The sequence below is a fragment of the Carassius carassius genome, chromosome 21 (genome assembly GCF_963082965.1).
Source record: "Carassius carassius chromosome 21, fCarCar2.1, whole genome shotgun sequence".
NCBI classification, from domain to species: Eukaryota; Metazoa; Chordata; class Actinopteri; order Cypriniformes; family Cyprinidae; genus Carassius; species Carassius carassius.
Window position 1 is genome coordinate 15,798,965 of NC_081775.1, and position 18,871 is coordinate 15,817,835.

General features: G+C 40.2%; 1 protein-coding gene across 1 annotated transcript; it reads left to right on the forward strand.

Annotated features, from left to right (window-relative positions):
* The first annotated feature begins 103 nt into the window (after positions 1-103).
* fbxo4 (F-box protein 4) lies at positions 104-17,875 on the forward strand. The gene is made up of 7 exons (XM_059502773.1): positions 104-510; positions 15,816-16,048; positions 16,282-16,502; positions 16,628-16,703; positions 16,976-17,124; positions 17,312-17,499; positions 17,587-17,875. The coding sequence occupies exons 1-7, from the start codon at positions 370-372 to the stop codon at positions 17,668-17,670; spliced, it is 1,092 nt and encodes a 363-aa protein (XP_059358756.1). The 5' UTR covers positions 104-369; the 3' UTR covers positions 17,671-17,875.
* The last annotated feature ends 996 nt before the right edge of the window (positions 17,876-18,871 follow it).

The following is an 18,871-nucleotide window of genomic DNA, read 5'->3' on the forward strand; positions in this document are numbered from 1 at the left end:
GCTATTATTACATTTTAATGTTTGAATTAATAAATTGATAACTTGTTCCTTCATATTATCACGTGTCACTCCTAGTCCTCCCAAACACTGAACGTTATAGACCAAACTTTAATCTATTGTAGTTTGGCCGTGTCAATTTCAAAACTACAGTTCCCACAATGCAGTACTGTGCGTGACGTTGCACGGCTATGAAAACACGAAAGACGTGTAACTTTTGACAGTTCCGTGTAACTTCACAACTGAAATCGGGAGTAATAGTTGACTGACATGTCATGAAATGAAGTAAAGTAAATGAATTAACATCTTTGCTCCATTAAAAAGTCACGGATAGAAATCTTTCTAGGAAATAGCTGACAAATAAGTGTCAGTATGCTGAGCCGATCTATAGTCGTGCAAAGTCTCAGGAGTATTAGAAATAGGTTTTTTGATACAAGACGACAAAGAAATGAGCAAAGTGATGGTCAGGGACCAGGTAATGACGTCACGGGCCCCTCTCTGGATAATCTGCCGGTAAGGCGCGATTTTTACGTTTCGTATTGTAATGATAATAGGCTTGTTTGAGAGGCGCAAAATCTGCGCAGAACCAGGGGGCAGGGTTTCATATTTTTTTTGAAGCACCCCTGGGCGCCGCCATTGGCTAGCGGACCCCCACCTGCTGTTAGCATTCCATTGACTCCCATTCATTTTGGCGTCACTTTGACAGGGAATAACTTTACATCTGAGGCGTTTAAAGACTCCATTTGTCCATTAATTATTTCTAAAGAAACACGAAAATGTATAAAAGGCTCCATTACCTTGTATCTTACGTTATGGTCACGTGGAAGCAGTTTTTATAAAAACAAATAGGCAAACGATTGCGTCATAACCAGCGACTCTCTGTCGCACAGTAGAGAAATTACCGTATGGACAGGAGGAGAAGCTCGCAGGCAATCATTTACTGTCTATGAGGCTATCGGGGGGACGTGGAGGCATGAAGAGTTAAGGGAGATAATTAATCAGAATACTTACCAAAATTTGCTCCTGTTCACGCTCGCCTTCTCTGGAAGATTCGGTGGGTGATTCAGATTTCTCTTGGCACAGCGATTAGAAGATTTACAGGTTGCTCACGTGACATCTACGTCATCAAGCTCAGTTTGAGTCTGCGCAGTACGCCCGACCCCCAGGTAGTAAGTAAGTTCTTCTAATTGACTTCACTTGTCTCCGATGAAATTAAATGGGTGTCTTGTTTATTTTATTTAGTGTAGGTGGACATGGCAGGCTGTTCGAAAGAAACCTTCTCAACATTGCCGCTGAGGGGAAGGTTGAGTCCTCACCGTGACGGCAGGGTGTCGTCGGACGGGAAGTCCGAAATTATTTTATTATTACGGAGTTGTGTGGTGTTGTGCTCAGCCATTTGTTATTACTGTCCTCCCGAATTATATTGATTGGCTGTGCTGGTTATAACACATAGGGCATGTGATTTAGGATTGGAGTTTCTAATTGTGTGTTTTGTGTCTATTTATTGTTTCCTGTGAATTTGGAATGAGTTCTTGGGTTCTCTTTTAAATGTGTGTCACGGTTTAATGAAATAATGACCATTGTATGTAATCAGGATATTTAAGTGAGACAATGTCAAATGGCTGCTATTGTTGTTGTTGTTGTTGTTGTTGTTAATAAAGTCTATTCTTTGGTAATTCTTGCTCTTGAGTGTGTTTTGAGTGCTCCTCCCGGACCAGACCGGGTTTAAATTAAAGGTGGTGGCAGAATAGGTGTTAATCTGCAGTAAGAAAGCTTACCTGTGGCCCCTATTGGTAGCTAAAGTTATTACACTGGTGGCAGCAGTGGGATTGAATCGTAATCTACCCATACCTTTTTTGGGTGGTAAATTATTGAAATGGAGCACAATAAAAATGCACATTCTAGTCAAGAGTTTTCTGCTCCGACAGCTAGGAGTATGACTGCTACTTCTGCTAGCATAGGGAATCGTCCCGTGTTCATGCCAGAGACCTTTACAGGTAGTGGCCGTGAGTGGTCTGATTGGTCCCAGCAATTTGAAATGGCCGCAGAGGTGAATAATTGGAATGGGGATCTAAAATTGAAATTTGTCACTTTTGTTGTCTGGCAGAACAAGAGATGTATTCTGTGGTTTGACAATAGAAGACAGAGTAGTTATGTCAAACTAAAAGAAGCATTGAGCAAGTGTTTTGATCCTTGTGAAAGTGAGGATTGGAACTGTGCAAGTTTGTCTGCTAGGCGATGATTACCTGGGGAAAGCGCACATGAGTTCGGTAATGCTTTAAGGTGATTAGTAGCCAAATCTTATCCAGTGGCTAACTGTGATACGTGAGATTTACTAGCGCATGAGCAATTTATTGCACATGTTGGGACGGGCAAATTGCGAATACAGCTTCGTAGTGCTAGACCAGCTTCTTTAGAGGCAGCCATAACTTTGGCTTCTGAGTTGGAGCTTATTCGAGAGTTAGAGCGTAGTCATATTACACATGAAATGAAGGTGCGTGGAGTGTCTAATAACAATCCTAATGGTACTGAAATGGCTATATTGGTTGAAACGGTAGAGAGTTTGCGCCAGGAAGATAGAACTTTAAAGGTTACTGTTCAAAATTTTACTAAGACTCAAGTTAATAATGCCATTTCTTTAAGGGCTCCTTCCCATTCCGAATTACATGGTTTTAGTCGGGGCCAGAAGGTTCGTGGCGATGTATGTTGGAAGTGTGGTTGTGATTTGCCATTTGAGAAAAGCATGTCCTTATGTACAGGGAAAATAGAGGGGGCGAGTAAAGAGGGCCAAATGCTCATCACCCTCCCTGATTATATGACTGGCCTACAAATGAGTGTTTCTTGTAGTGAACAGGGTGTTGGCATGTTTCTATCAGCTAGAGTAGGAGGTACCAGGACTGTATCAGTTAGGCAGGATGTGATTGTGGCCCCAAGAACTGCGGTGGGGCAAGGGTGTGTGGAAGGAATGCTGGAACCTTCAGATAGATTTGCTACTGAAGTTCAGGTGGCCCGTGTGTTATGTAGGGTGGAAAAGGGAATGTTGCCACTATGGGTTATCGACGTGACAAGTGAGTAACTTATCTTAAGAAAAGGGATGACTATTGAAACTTTGTGTACTGATGTTCAGATAGGGGATAGTGCAGTCAATTATCTAGGTTCACTGAAAGATTCAGCAGAGCAGCCATGGACCGCTGAAGTTTTGTTACAAAATCTGGGGCTGAATAATAGAGGCCTGGAACCGACACAGTTACAAGCTGTTCAAGAATTGAATAACTATCTTCCTGTTTTTAGTAAAAGTGACACAGATTTAGGATGGACCCATAGGACCCTGCATCAGATTGACACTGGGGATGCAAAGCCCATTAAATGGGCTCCTCGTTGGGTACCACTCCATTTGCAGCAGAAGGTGGCAGATCATGTGAAGCAGATGCAGGAAGGGGGTATCATAAGACCATCCTGTAGTCCTTGTGCTGCTCCTGTTGTTCCAGTGAGCAAGAAAGATGGGTTATTGAGGTTCTGCGTCGATTATCATAAGTTAAATGATGTTACTAGAAAGGATGCATATCCTCTTCCACGTATTAACAATGCATTAGATAACTCATGCACAGTGGTTTTCTACTTTAGATTTAGCTAGTGGCTACTGGCAGGTCGAAGTTGATAATAATAATAATATTTCATTACATTTATATAGCGCTTTTCTAGGCACTCAAAGCGCTTACATTGTCAGGGGGTATCTCCTCATCCACCACCAGTGTGCAGCATCCACCTGGATGATGCGACGGCAGCCATAGTGCGCCAGAACGCCCACCACACACCAGCTTACTGGTGGAGAGGAGACAGAGTAATGAAGCCAATCAGCGGATATGGGGATTGTTAGGAGGCCATGATGGTCAGAGGCCAATGGGTGATTTTAGCCAGGAAGCCGAGGTCACACCTCTACTCTTTTCGAAAGACTTCCTGGGATTTTTTACTGACCACAGAGAGTCAGGACCTCGGTTTAACGTCTCATCCGAAGGACGATGCTTGTTGACAGTATAGTGTCCCCATCACTACACTGGGGCGCTAGGACCCACACAGACCACAGGGTGAGCACCCCCTACTGGCCTCACTAGCACCTCATCCAGCAGCAACCTAGTTTTCTCAGGAGGTCTCCCATCCAGGTACTGACCAGGCTCAGCCCTGCTTAGCTTCAGTGGGAAACCGGTCTTGGGCTCCAGGGTGATATGGCTGCCGACCCTATAGATAGATAGTTGACCCTATAGATCGCCCTTAAACAGCCTTTATAACAAGACAGGGGCTTTTTGAGTTTAATGTTCTTCCTTTTGGGCTGTCCAATAGTCCCAGTACATTCCAAAGACTTATGGACTTGATTTTGGCAGATTTGCAGTGGTCTGTGTTTTTAGTTTACTTGGATGACATTATAGTTTTCAGGAAAAAATTTGGGGAACCTCTCCAGTGGTTAGGTTAAGTATTGTCCAAATTGCAGGCTGCCAATCTCAAAGTAAAACGATCTAAGTGCAATCTGTTTGCCACCAAAGTGCATTACCTTGGTCATGTTATTTCGGCTGAGGGGGTTATGGCCGATCCCAGCAAAGTGGAAGCTGTACAATCATGGCCAATCCTTAAAAATCAGACTGAGGTACGAAGCTTTTTGGGGTACGAAGCTTTTAGCTTCGTATTATAGGCGATTCGTAAGGGTTTTTGCTGAGTTGGCTAGACCATTGCATCGGCTACAGAAAAGGGGAGGCGATTTCAGTGAGATGATTGTTGCCAGGTTGCTTTTGAGAAGTTGAAATTGTGTCTTACTACTGCTCCAGTTTTAGCCTATCCAGATCCACAGCGCTCAATTTATTCTATATACAGATGCCAGTGACTTGGGGATTGGGGCTGTTTTGTCACAAGAAGTTGATGGTTTAGATCATGGATCCTCAAATCTTGTCCTGGAGGGCCAATTCACTGAAGAGTTTAGCTCCAGCCCTGAACAAACTCACCTACCTATGATTTTCTAATGATCCTGAAGGCATTGATTAACATGCTCAGGTGTGTTTGATTAGGGTTAGAGCAAAATTCTGCAGGAAAGTGGATCTCGTGGGCCAGATTTGAGGATCCCTGGTTTAGATCAAGTGGTGGTGTATGCAAGTAGAATCCTGAGTTACAAGAATGTAAATACGCCACTACAAAGAAAGAAATTCTTAGTGTAGTTACTTTTACCAAGTATTTCAAACATTTCCTGCTAGGGAAAGAGTTTTTGCTGCGAACGGACCATAATTCTTTTCAGTATTGCATAATTTCCTGGGTTTGGAAGGCCAGTTGGCCCGGTGGTTATAACCTGCACCTCAGGGTGGTGTTATGGAACAGGGAGAGTTATTGAATTATGAAATAGGGGAGGTGGAAAGAGGAAGGAATGATTTGACAGCACAGTGACCCAGAGTTGAGTTTGATGCTAAAATTGAAGAGCCAGATAGGTAACCGACAGGTAGTAATGAATGCCTACCCATACCTTAAGAAGTATGCCTTGGTCTGGGAGCAGATAGAGGTTCAGGGGCAGAGGTTGGTGAGGGTGTTGCCTCCAAAAATTGGACTCGAAATCGTAATCGAAAAAAAAAAAAACATAAAACACTAACTGATTTAACTAACCTTAAATATAAAAATACTGTATTTAAAACAGCTAGTTCATATATAGTCGGTCACAACTGTCATATCGCGCGTCCTGTGACAAATATGCTGCATCTGCGCACTGAGGTTATCAGTCTAAATGTTCTGCAAAATCAGTCAATGGTGAAAATCAATAGTATATTTCTTTTAAAGTCCAACAGTTTAACACTAATATTGGACATAATGGAACATACTAAATATAAAAATATTCAAAACAGGTAAGTTCATATATTTGGAGTAAAGTTGAATCGAACTGATGCATCCCAGCAAGCATTGGTCCGATGGTGACGTCGTGTCCCCAGCCAAAAACAGTCGCGGTAGGACGGCATAAATCGGTAAAAATATGGAACACAGAACATTTCCTAAAAATGCATTCAGATATGTTTGTACATGTCTAGAGTTCTATGGGGTTACATGTATAATTGTTCCTTTGACTTTTATCTAAGTGTAGTTCAATATATACCCGTGTTGTGAATTGGTTGTGAGAGAACGTCACTAGGCCGACGTCTTTTACACGTGCATTACACTTCCATCACGCCTCTTTATGAAATTCTTGTGAAATATGCTCCGGACCGCGCACCTCATGGCGAGACCGATGCACCACCAAAGAAACAAGAATGAGATGCATTCTAACATAACTGTGGCATTAAACTCAGTTAGTGAGGGCTCGTTTAAAATATTGCACATATACAGGTCATTCAGATTACTTGTTAAAGTGCAGTGAAATAGCTTTATATCTGCAGATGATGTACGTCTGTTTGTGGATGGAGACTTTGTAATGGCCAAAATATGTATCTTGCATGCATCACATTATAGTAAGGTGTGCATGAAAATAATAAGGTGGCAGAGCGATCTTATTCATAGTGGTTGTCACGTAATTAAAAAGGGAAGGACTACGTGAGAACCACTATGGATGATTTTTGCTCTGCCGCCTTATTATCTTGTCTTTACTATATTTGTAACGCCAAGAAAGAGTTAATATCTCTTATTTGAAAACAGTGCGTTGTCGTGTACCAGCCATTTAATGTGTGGGACACCAACTCCTCGTTTTCTTTCTCTTTCATTTAATTGATTTACCCAGTTATCAAAAGTCAAAGTTTTACAACTTCATCGTTTTCAAACTCTAATCCTCTATTGCGCGCTCGCGTGCGCGGTGTGTGTGCGTGTGTGTGTGAAATGCAGTGCTGAAGTGAAATAGCTGGGCAGTTTGATAGCAGAATTATAATAGGCCGCCTAATAAAAATAATAATAGCTATTATTATAATCTAATAAATTAATAGGAGAATGAGCCTAATATCATCTTGATTATCGATAGGGAAATCTGCTTATGTCGATACACGATTCTATCAGCAAGACCCTAGTATAAGGATGTGAAACGATGGTGTCAGGAATGTCCTGAATGCACAGTTCATAAGGAAATTGGTCCGGTCCACCGGGCCTCCCTTATTCCTTCTGTAACATCTCGTCCTTATGAACGAGTTGCACTTGACATAGGGCCCCTTCCTTGAGACCCTCCTCAAAAATAAACGTGTTGGTTGTGGGGGACTTTTTTAAAGTGGACAGAAGTGTACCTCCTCCCAAACCAGGAGGCAAAGACTGTAGCTAGAGTACTTGTAGAAGAATGGGTGTGTCGTTATGGAACCCCTAGAAGCCTGCATTCTGACCAATGTCGAAACTTTGAATCAAACTTGTTTGGTGAATTGTGTCGTTTGCTAGGCATTGATAAGACAAGGACAACTCCATATCAACCTCAGTCAGATGGAATGATTTAGAGGTTTAATCATACATTGCTGTCTATGTTGTCTTTTTATGTTGATGACAATCAACAGAATTGGGACGTCCTTTTGCCTTATGTGATGATGGCCTATATAAGTAGTGTTCATTCCAGGACTGGCTTTACCCCATATCAAGTTTTATTTGGTCAGGAGATGGTTTTACCAATTGACATCATGATGGATGTAGATGGACAAGAGTGATAGAGCTGCAACTAACGATTATTTTTTCTGTCGACTAATCTAACGATTTTTTTTTTTCCCGATTAGTCGCCTACGCTAACGATTATTTTTATTAAAATAAATTATTAATCTAGTGTTCTTTTTTTGATTAGCTAATGAATCCTTTGGATAACTTTACAAAAAATATAAGCACAACTTCTAATATAATATTTCAACCTTTTTTTCATTTTTTCCAAAAAATACTTAAATGTGGTTGAAGTTTTTACAGTATACAAAAATAAAGAAGCAAAGAAAATTGTTTTTTACTATGGTAAATATGAGTTATATAATTAAACCACAGTAGCCACAAATTTTCAGTTGTCTGAGATGTCATGAAATGTTCTTTAGCATCACAAACCATAAAATGTAGTCAGGGTTCTGCTATGGTTTATTTTCATAATGGGTAAACACAGGTCACAAGTTAACATGATCACATTTCCTTGATTCAGAGGCTGCACGATGTGCCGCCGAAAGTCCTGTCTTGAAGTCCAAAGATCTGGAGCTGATTTGGTGTAGATCGGTAGCTCTGTGGTTCGTGACTGTTGTCTCGCGTCGCGCCATCTTTTAACGCTTGTTCGAAACCCGTGCCAACACAGACTTAATTTATTTTTATTTTTTTGTTTATCTTCAGCCGCTACGGGTGATCATACCAGTAACTTGTAATCCTTACAAGAATACCAGAATCATGCAATGAGCAAGTCTGCGTTTATTAGACACTTAATAATATCAGTTTGTCCTTTTAGAATCGCTGAATCTGCTGCGGTCGTTCCATCACATCTGCAACGGTAACCAGTTAAACCATAACACCGGAGAGCGCCAGTATGTTTTCCTATTGTTTTTGTGATAGAATGCAACTTTGTCCATTCCCAGGAGCAGAAGCCGCCATTACGGGAGATGTAAACAGTGTGACGCGTCGACACATTTCACGCACGTCGACGTATTTTTGTAGTCGACGTAATCGATGACGTTGACGCGTCGTTGCAACACTAAAGAGCGATTTGCAACTGTGAATGAGTATGTAAAAGGGGTAGCTGAAAGTCTTGCAACAGTAAAAGGGGTAGCTGAAAGTCTTGCAACAGTAGTGGGGGCAGTGAAAAATCATCAGGCTAGAGCCTCAGAACATCAAAAGCGGTATTTTGACTTTAAAGCCAAGTTTCAGTATTATTCAGTGGGTGAGTTGGTATGGATAAAGAATAAAGCTAGAAAGAAAGGGGTGAGTCCAAAACTGCAGAAATGGTTTAAGGGCCCATATAGAGTTTTGGAAAGGGTATCTGAAGTGTTGTATCGGATACAGCCAGAGGCTGGAGGTATAGATCATGTGGTGCATTTTAATCAACTGAAACCTTATGTCCCTTCTAACCTAACCGACTGAAACCCCTCAGTGACACTGGTAGAAGGCGATGAATGGACAGATATAGTCTTATGGTCAGCTTTGGCTGTTGTATGGCCACCCGTAGACTCAAAGCTGACCATAAGACTATATCTGCCCCAATTAGGGGGAAGAAAGGGGTCCAGGCTTTGGGTCTAGCTGTGTGTTTCGATGATCACGGCCACCTGATTTTCCTTTTGCTGGTGGGAGTGTCCATTCATCGGCTTCTACCAGTGTCACTGAGGGGTTTCAGTCGGTTAGGTCACCTGCTGCTGCTGGAATACCTGCTTCACCTAGGCTGTCGGCTGCTATCAGTAACTCAAACAACATAGCTTTCTATTGAGGCTGAGGTGTCTTCAGATTCTGGGGAAGTTCCAGTTGTGGACAGTTGTTGCCCCCCCGGTGTCTCCAGTCTACTGTTGCTGAGGGGGCTGGCAGGAGTGATTTGTCTGTGGCTGGGGGCAAATAGCCTACAACAGCTATATCTGCTACAGAGCGGGGCTGTCCCCTACGATCACGAAAACCCCTTGTATGGTTCAAAGATTAGGATGGACCTGTTTAAGGACTCCAGGATGAGTCCTATTTTTTTCAAGAGAGGAAGTAGTGTAATGATTATGATTCTACTGATGGTGCATGACGTCACTGCTACGGACAAACACTGAAGAAATGATGTCTTCGAGCACACCTGTGGACAAGGAACAATTTTGGGATGCTTTTAAATGTGGGGGAGGGGAAAGGTGAGGACACTCTGTTGCCTGATAAATAACCGTGAAAGAGACTGAGACGCTGTGTTTGTTAAGCCTGCCGGGTTCACAAAAGCAGGGGATCCGTTATAGAGTTAGAATCATGCCAAAACCTCACACACAAAACTTGTTTTACTCACACCCAACGATTCACAAACAAACTCAGTGTGGTTTGCAAATACAAAACATCACTCACAAACTAATGCATTTTGTTCTGCAAATAAAAAACGTAGCTATCAAACAAATACAGTACGTTTTACATATACAAAGAAACGTATTTCTTCAATGACAAAAATATCCTCCAAGTACAAACTAAAATCTTTCAAGTATAAAAATAAAATCCTTCAATTAAAAAAAAAATCCTTCAAGTACAAAACAAAATCCTTCAAGTACAAAACAAAATTCTACAAGTACGGAAAAATGTCACGTGACTTTTGGCACTAATTTTTCGCCTTGCTGATCCACACGCATATGCCTTCAGATCAGGCGGCAAGGAAGCCGACCGGAAGTTGAAGTCGGCCGGGTGCTGCCATCTTGTAGCAGAACTTCACTTGCGTTAGCATCCCATTGACCTCCCATTCATTTTGGCGTCACTTTGACAGCTAATAACTTTACATCGGAGGCGTTTAAAGACTCCATTTGTCCATTATTTATTTCTAAAAATACACAAGAATGTATAAAGGGCTCCATTGCCTTCTATGTTAAATTATGGCCCCGTAGAAACAGTTTTTGTAAAAATAGGCTAACGATTTTGTCATAACCACTCGACTCTCTGTCGCATTACCGTACAGACAGGAGGAGAAGCTCGCAGGCAATTAACTTAATATGGCGTACTGGTGTTACATTTTAAAATACTATACAAAATAATTAATCAGAATACTTACTCCTGCTTACTCATGCCAAAGAACTCCCCGCTCAAGCTCGCTGTCTCTGCAAGATTAACGATGGCAGTTTGCACGCACAGCTACTAGAAGATGTACATCTGTCAGACAGGTTGCTGACGTCATCAAGCTTACCCCCAATTTCCACCAGATGCATAACGGCTGCGTTACGGCTCCGTCACGGCGGCGGAGTCAATAGGTTTCCATTAAAGTCAATGAGTGTATTTCCACTGAATGCGTTACAGCTGCGTTCCGACTCCGGCGATCCGCAGCCCACCGGACCAGATACGCAGAGCTTCTATTTTTGCCGGATGCCGGAGCGCTCCGCAGCACTACAGGGCAGAGTACGCAGGACAGGAAGTCGAGTGACAAAACAGAACAGCCAGAAACAAAATAAAAGATTCAAAATAAAATACACCGCGCTCATATTTCCCTACACTACACCTTGAAAACGTCATAATGGGCGGAGACAGGCTTGTTGAAGTTTTAACCCCGTTGACACGATGGATGAAGAAATGAAAAGAGAAAAGAAAAGAGTTCTATCCTATACTCCTTCGGATGGAAAACTGTTCCTGGTTTGGTAGTTCTGTTTATAGAAACTACATATCGCGCGATCACACCAGAGTTCGCGAGATTACATGGGGCATCGTGACGTCAGCTGTCAGTCATGACCGCAGCCATTACGCAACAAATACGGACCTGGTGGGTGTTGACGGACGACGGAACACGGAGCTGTCACGCAGCGGAGCCGTTACGCATCTGGTGGAAATTGGGGGTTAGTTTGAGTCTGCGCGTCAGAAACGGAAGTGCTAAAAATAGCTAAAACTGGGCTTCAGTTGTCTCAATTGAGTTCAAATGGGGTCGCTGTGTCCATTTCTTTTACTGTCTATGCTTCAGATCCACACGCATGCTAGTAAACTGTCATGTAATTCTGTTAGCGACTTGCTTGGCGCCGCCACCGACATGGAAACAGAAAAGAAGAAGAAACGCTAGCGTGAGGGACGTTTTGAACCGAACACGATGAGCGGCCAACAGGTGAGTTTGCAGTCATTTCTGGTGAAAAATCAGCATGAAGGGGTTGTTATTCGCTATAACAACCCCCTCGCTATACATGATCCCACTTATTACATTGCTACCTACAAAATAAATAATTTGACACAAAATATTGATTTAAAAATGAGTTTATTGATTTTAAAAACGATTGTATTGCTTCCGCTAAAGAAAATAGTCCGTTCCGCGTCCATAGCAACGGTCTGTTTTTCATGGACCTCCAAATCAACCCTGGTCTTCTCCTGCTAGTGTCTCATAGAATATAGAGGCTTCATTCCATGTCAAATCAGTCAGAATCCAGGAAAGTGGTTGCAGCAACATCTCAGATGAAGAGTTTTTCTATATTATGTTTGGGTCCCAAAACTAAAGCCTGTAAAAATATTCATATTTTTGTCAGTTCTTGAGATTGTCATTCTTATAGCATCAAAACACTATCAGAGAACCATATTTGGGCATTAATATCTTAAAGTGTTATTCATAGCCTCACCAAACCTTCCAGGATGGAAGACAAACATGTGCTTAGTATAACTGAACCAAAGTTTGTACTGCATGCCTATTGAAATTCTGCAAGGCCCTAGATTTGGGTAAATGGCTAAACCCCTGATACTTATGGGATTATAAACTCATTTTCTGCATCTGTATGATATCAATCATTACATTTTCTTTAAGCACAATCTTGTATTAATCGTGTGTCAATATATGAGGTCTCTATCACTAATGGTCATGAAGATATTAAGAATAAAGCAAAGTGTAGTTTTTGGTCATTTTACTGGTCCTGTTCAGTTACACCAGTATTTTTGACTTCATACATTTTTCCTCTTTTACCCTCTCTCTAGGAACTGCTTGCACAAACAATGTTAGAGAGAATCCACACACGGCTCCAGCATATTGTCAGTCAGCAACACTTGACCTGGATTACCTTGAATTTGTGTGTTTTCAGGAGGCTGTTCTTTTTAGTGCTGCCTCTAACCAGGTTCTCATCCCAAAATGCATTTTAGATGCACTCACAGAGCTGCACAAGTTGGTTAAGAAAGAGAAAACCAGGTCCCCATAGTAAAAAAAAAAAAAGAGAGAAAGATGTTGTATTTTTTGGGTTGTTCCAACCCCCCAGATGTTTTAAGATTGTATTCACACTACAATAAAAAATAATAAAATCTACATGTGTTTGGTTTGAACATTCATTACGACATTAAGAGAGCTGAAAGTCTTAAAGTCCGCTGCTAGCACTGCTTGAGGAAAGCTATGCTTCCTGCTGCCGCTGGCAGTCCTAACAAGAGGCATGTCTGCTGGTCTGATTTGATTAAACAGTGGAAAATCAAACATTAGACCACCTCACTGATTCAGAAATATTTATTTGTGTAACTGTAACATCTTACAAACCAGTTATTAGCAGGGGCACTGTTCTGTAAATAATTGTTCTTTTTGTATTTGTGCTACAATTGCATTGAATCAGGTCCTTTGCGGAGTACGTTTTACTGTAAGCCTAGTAAGTGATGGACATACTGCACAGTAACTAGGTAGATGTCTGAGCCATGTGATTGGGAGTGTCCCAGGGGATTTATGGCTGCCCTTAGTGCTGCCATTTGTTCATCACTCAGTACATCGCCATCTCAGGAACAGTGACACCATGGTGTGGCTCATCAGGCAGGCCACTGTCCTCCCAGTCCAAATGTGGTAGGTACAATCCCTGAAAAGACATGTAAAGTGTTTATGTAGGGCAGTGGTTCTCAAACATTTTTACATCAAGGACCCAGACCACATTTGATAACATTTTGTAACAGACTCCAGAAATACACAATATTAATTCTGAGACTGAATAACATTACTTTTTTTTTTTGTCAATTTATGTTCAAATTAATGTCAATGGGATGCATTTTTGGTGAAATTTATAAAGACATTTGTGGAAAAATAGTCAATTTCTAGAAAAAGTCAGAATTAAAAAGTTGTGTGTGTGTATTTATATATACCCCCCCCCCCCTTGAACCTCCCTCAAGGACCACTGCCAAACCCATTGCCAAGTTTATTCTTAAAACTGGTTGAATATACTTTAATTCAAATAAATTCTTCGCACATACTTCATGCATATAGTTCTTTTTAGCAAGGGTTAAACAAGCAGGTTATGTCCTAATTTTCAGCTTTAAAAAAATGCAGCACCCATGTATAGTGACAGCCTGCTGCTGTGATATGGATGCAGAAAATTAGTTTATAATACCCTCAGTATCAGGGGTTTAGCCATTTACCCAAATCTAGGGCCTTGCAGAATTTCAATAGGCATGCAGTACAAACTTTGGTTCAGTTATACTAAGCACATGTTTGTCTTCCATCCTGGAAGGTTTGGTGAGGCTATGAATAACACTTTAAGATATTAATGCCCAAATATGGTTCTCTGATAGTGTTTTGATGCTATAAAAATGACAATCTCAAGGACTGACAAAAATATGAATATTTTTACAGGCCTTGGTTTTGGGAACCAAATATAATATAGAAAAACTCTTCATCTGAGATGTTGCTGCAACCACTTTCCTGGATTCTGACTGATTTGACATGGAATGAAGCCTCTATATTCTATTAGACACTAGCAGGAGAAGACCAGGGTTGATTTGGAGGTCCAAACACACCCTTGCCATGAAAAACAGACCGTTGCTATGGACGCGGAACGGACTATTTTCTTTAGCGGAAGCAATACAATCGTTTTTAAAATCAATAAACTCATTTTTAAATCAATATTTTGTGCAATGTAATAAGCGGGATCATGTATAGCGAGGCGGTTGTTATAGCGAATAACAACCCCTTCAGGCTGATTTTTCACCAGAAATGACTGCAAACTCACCTGTTGGCCGCTCATCGTGTTCGGTTCAAAACGTCCCTCACGCTAGCGTTTCTTCTTCTCTTCTGTTTCCATGTCGGTGGCGGCGCCAAGCAAGTTGCCAACAGCGCCACCTGCTGTTGTGGAGTGCAAATTACATGACAGTTTACTAGCCTGCGTGTGGATCTGAAGGCATAAAATTTGTGCCAAAAGTCACGTGACATTTTTCCGTACTTGTAGAATTTTGTTTTGTACTTGAAGGATTTTGTTTTGTACTTGAATGATTTTTTTTTAATTTAAGGATTTTTTTTTGTACTTGAAAGATTTTAGTTTGTACTTGGAGGATATTTTTGTCATTGAAGAAATACGTTTCTTTGTATATGTAAAACGTACTGTATTTGTTTGATAGCTACGTTTTTTATTTGCAGAACAAAATGCATTAGTTTGTGAGTGATGTTTTGTATTTGCAAACCACACTGAGTTATTTTGTGAATCGTAGGGTATGAGTAAAACACGTTTTGTGTGTGTGAGGTTTTGGCATGATTTTCACTCTATAATCCGGATTGGAGTTTCTAATTGTGTGTTTTGCATGAGATTTCACACTATTTATTGTTTGCTGTGAATTTGGAATGAGTTCTTGGGTTCTCTTTTAAATGTGTGTCACGGTTTAATGAAATATGACCAGTGTATGTAATAAGGATATTTAAGTTAGACAATGCCAAATGGCTGCTATTGTTAATAAAAAGTGTATTCTTTGGTAATTCTTGCTCTTGAGTGTGTTTTGAGTGTTCCTACTGGACCAGACCGGGTTAAAATTAAAGGTGGTGGCAGAATAGGTGTTAAGAAAGCTTATAAGAAAGCGATAATAAAGCTTACCTGTGGCCCCTAGTGGTGGCTAAATTTATTACAGTATGTTTATTATGTTAATGCCAGATAATGTCTCTAAATTAGTGTTAGTGTTATTTATACTGTAGCCTACTGCGCAAAATATAGGAATCAGTAAGTTTTTTTTTGTTTTTTTTTTTAAGAAATTTACAGCAAGGATGCATTACACTAATCAAAAGTGGCGAAAATATATATTTTAAATAAACTTTGCTTTTTAACTTTTATCAAAGAATCCTGAAAAAATATATCAGAGAAGAAAGAATGAAGAACATTAGAACAAATACAAAATGATATCTGAAGTATCATCTGACTGAAGACTGGAGTAATGGCTGCTAAAAATTCAGCTTTGCCGTCCCTGGAATAAATAACATTTTAAAATATACAAAGATTATAATGCTCCAAAACACATTTTTTGCCTTTCTTACTCAAACACAGGTTGACATGCAGTTTATCATTATGACCTTCCTGTCTCCGCAAGACCTCTGTAGACTGGGAGGCACCAGTACATACTGGCGGTCAATGGTTCGAGACCCTGTCCTGTGGAAGTACTTCCTGTTGCGTGATATGCCGCTCTGGCAGTCAGTTTACCATTTATCAGTGCCTCAGGTCAAGCTCACTGGCTCAGCTGTGCTGGATGACTCTAAGTTGCAGCTTGATTATATGGCCGAGTAAGTGTGTAATGCTGTGCCACTTCAGTATCAGAAATAATCGGCTTTAGGTGCACCCTGTTTATGTTGCACTGGTAGATTTATAATATTAAAAAAAAAAATTTTTTTACATTATACTTCATTTAATGAAAATTATTGAAAGTGCTTTATAACTTATATCTATGAAAGTTGTTGCCTGTATTTAAAAACCCTTAATATTTACTGGAATATTCTCTTTAACGTGGCACCCACAGGTATCTTCGTGTTTGTCCGGCCTGTCGAAACCAATGGAGACACCAACCCAGAGTGTTTGAATCCGTGACGTCCTTCTTCCAGTCCCTTGTACCAGTTTCAGAGCTGCAGTTTGCCATGTTGGGCCCGGGGCTCGATCAGTTAGAGATTTCCCTCATGGATACGATCATGTGTTCCCCTCATGTACTGCCTGTAGCAGGACTACCTCAGCGTCAGATTGATGGTGCTGTCCCATTACTTATAGTTTATTCTAGTCAGTTATCAAACTGAATACATGGATATTGTGTTCTGTGGTTGCATTTTCTGAACTTGACCTTGATGAGATTTTTCTTATTTTTACTTTTTCAGGCATTGGATCTGGAATCAGTTTTAAGTACAAAGATCAGCACAGATTAAATATTGCAACTTTATATTCGACAAACAGGTGAGGGAGAAGATTTTATATTGTCATTTAGAAGTGTTAGACTTTTAATTTTTAATTAAAAAATAAATAAAAAGCTAATTGAAACTTTTTAATCTCCCAATTATGACTTTTTTTTCTTATATCATGCAATTATGAATTTATATCTCAGATATACATTTTTATATCTTTTATAAAGGTTTATACAGACTTGCTTTATACAGCAGTAGGGAGATCAGGGCTCTTCTTTCGGAACATCCTTCACAACCCCTTGTTCAAGCTCTTGTTATGTCCAGGCTGGAGCACCTCAGTCTGCGCAGTAAACTCTTTGTCTATGAGGACGATATTGAGTCCAACATACCAGTAAGCATCAACCCCATGTTTAATCCAGTTTGTCAAGCTGTGAATGGATTCATCTTTGTGGTCAATGCTGAGAAAGAAAGAGGTATGATTGTCCTGAGCACACTTTGGATTTAAAGGCTTATGCCTCTATGCTTGAAATTAGTTTAGTACACAAATATAAATTGTGCCCAAGTATGAATTTCTTTAGTTTGCTGAAACATTGTAAGCAGATTCCCAAAGTTATTTTGCAGTTTATACTGTACAGTATATCTCTCTTTACTATATTGGAGGTACAGACCAAGGGTGGGAGGAGGAAAGTGCCCAGATCCGGGTTATATTAGACCCTGAGGTGGGTGCTGTGTCTCGCCCTATCCTGGTGCTCTCCTGTGTGTCTAGAGAGACAGCAGACAGATGCAGGATACCTTGTGTGACCGTTGCCCATCAGCTACAACTCAGCACACTGACCAACCCTTGGATAGTAATACATCTGGAAACATAACCAAAGAATTTCTGTATAGAATAAATGAATATTGTATATGCAATAATATGTTTTGTCATGCTTTAGGTTCAGGACACAGCTGCAGAAACACTGTCAGGAATGCTGGATGGTATCGATTGGCTGCTGAGGCACTCTGGAGTCAAGCTATAACCAATAGAAAATCTGAAAGCTGCTGGATGCATTATAAAAGAGGCCTTTTAATCATCTTACTACAAGTACATAAAAGTCACACCATTGTAATAGTTGTGCTTTTGGGGGTGACCACAGTAATACCATGAAATTAGTTTACATAATTCAGTGAACTGTTTTAACATTGCACTCTTTTGCACTAATTATTTTAGTCCTTTTTTCTTTTTTTTTTCTTTTTTAAGGAAAATTATAGCTCTGAAAGGTAATATTACAGAAGCAATTGGGTTTTTTTTGTACCTAATAACAACATGCCTGAAATTTGACAGTGGGCAGGTGGTATTCAGAATCAGAATAACATGTTATGAATGTGATACAATGCAGTTCAATAAAGAAGTTAATATTAATCAACTTACATTTTAGACACAATTTTGCCTGTTACTTCTCTCTTCTTTTCAAACATCAATTACAAAGCAGACCCAACCATTTCCAAACAACTATAAGCACATCAGTTTTTAAGTGAACTTGTTGCATTAATGATTTATTGACTTACTCTCATATTCCATGTGCTGCTGGACTGAATATGTAAATATTTACACTTAATGTCACTCAGCCAACTAAATTCAATTATTTTATTGCACAGCATAACAGTTTTCTTTCTTTATGAAACTATCTTAGGTGAGTAATGCATGTAAAATATATATCCGTGAAATAATGATAGTTCAATTACATAAACCCTGTGTTGTGCTGAAAATCCTTTACCTAATTTGGTGTTCCCATTTTTGGGGAAAGAAAATCATTATTATTTATTTATAATTTATTATTCAGTGTGAATCATTCTTCAAGAAGGGTGTTTTTCCTCTTTTGTCCACAAAGAGGCAGCATCCTCAGCTTTATTAAGATGATTTGTTGACAACAATATGAACATCGACCTTGTATAACCTGCTGCCTTGTTTTATTCAGGGTGGAGGTCATCCAGTGGCCAGTGTTCCAGAAATATTTAGGTATTGCTTTGTCTGTCTTCTCTTTGTCGGTGACTCCCTGCGGCCCTGTTCTCTTCCTGTTTAATTAAAGTGAAAACCAGCCTATGCTTTCTGCATTTTACAGAGGTAATGTGCTAAACTGAGTAATTAAGACTAATCCTAAAGTTCAGCCTTACAGAAATGAGACAGGAGTCATTGTATTTTTTGTCTTTCCAACATATTTTAAAGGTTGAGCACTTGGT

Bases quoted from the DNA above. Each gene is read 5' to 3' on its own strand.
- fbxo4 (XM_059502773.1), top strand. From the start codon at position 370: ATGCTGAGCCGATCTATAGTCGTGCAAAGTCTCAGGAGTATTAGAAAT. The intron at 16,503-16,627 runs GTGCTGTCCCAT...TTACTTTTTCAG, and splicing joins ACCTCAGCGTCAGATTGATG to GCATTGGATCTGGAATCAGT. The intron at 17,500-17,586 runs GTAATACATCTG...GTCATGCTTTAG, and splicing joins CACTGACCAACCCTTGGATA to GTTCAGGACACAGCTGCAGA.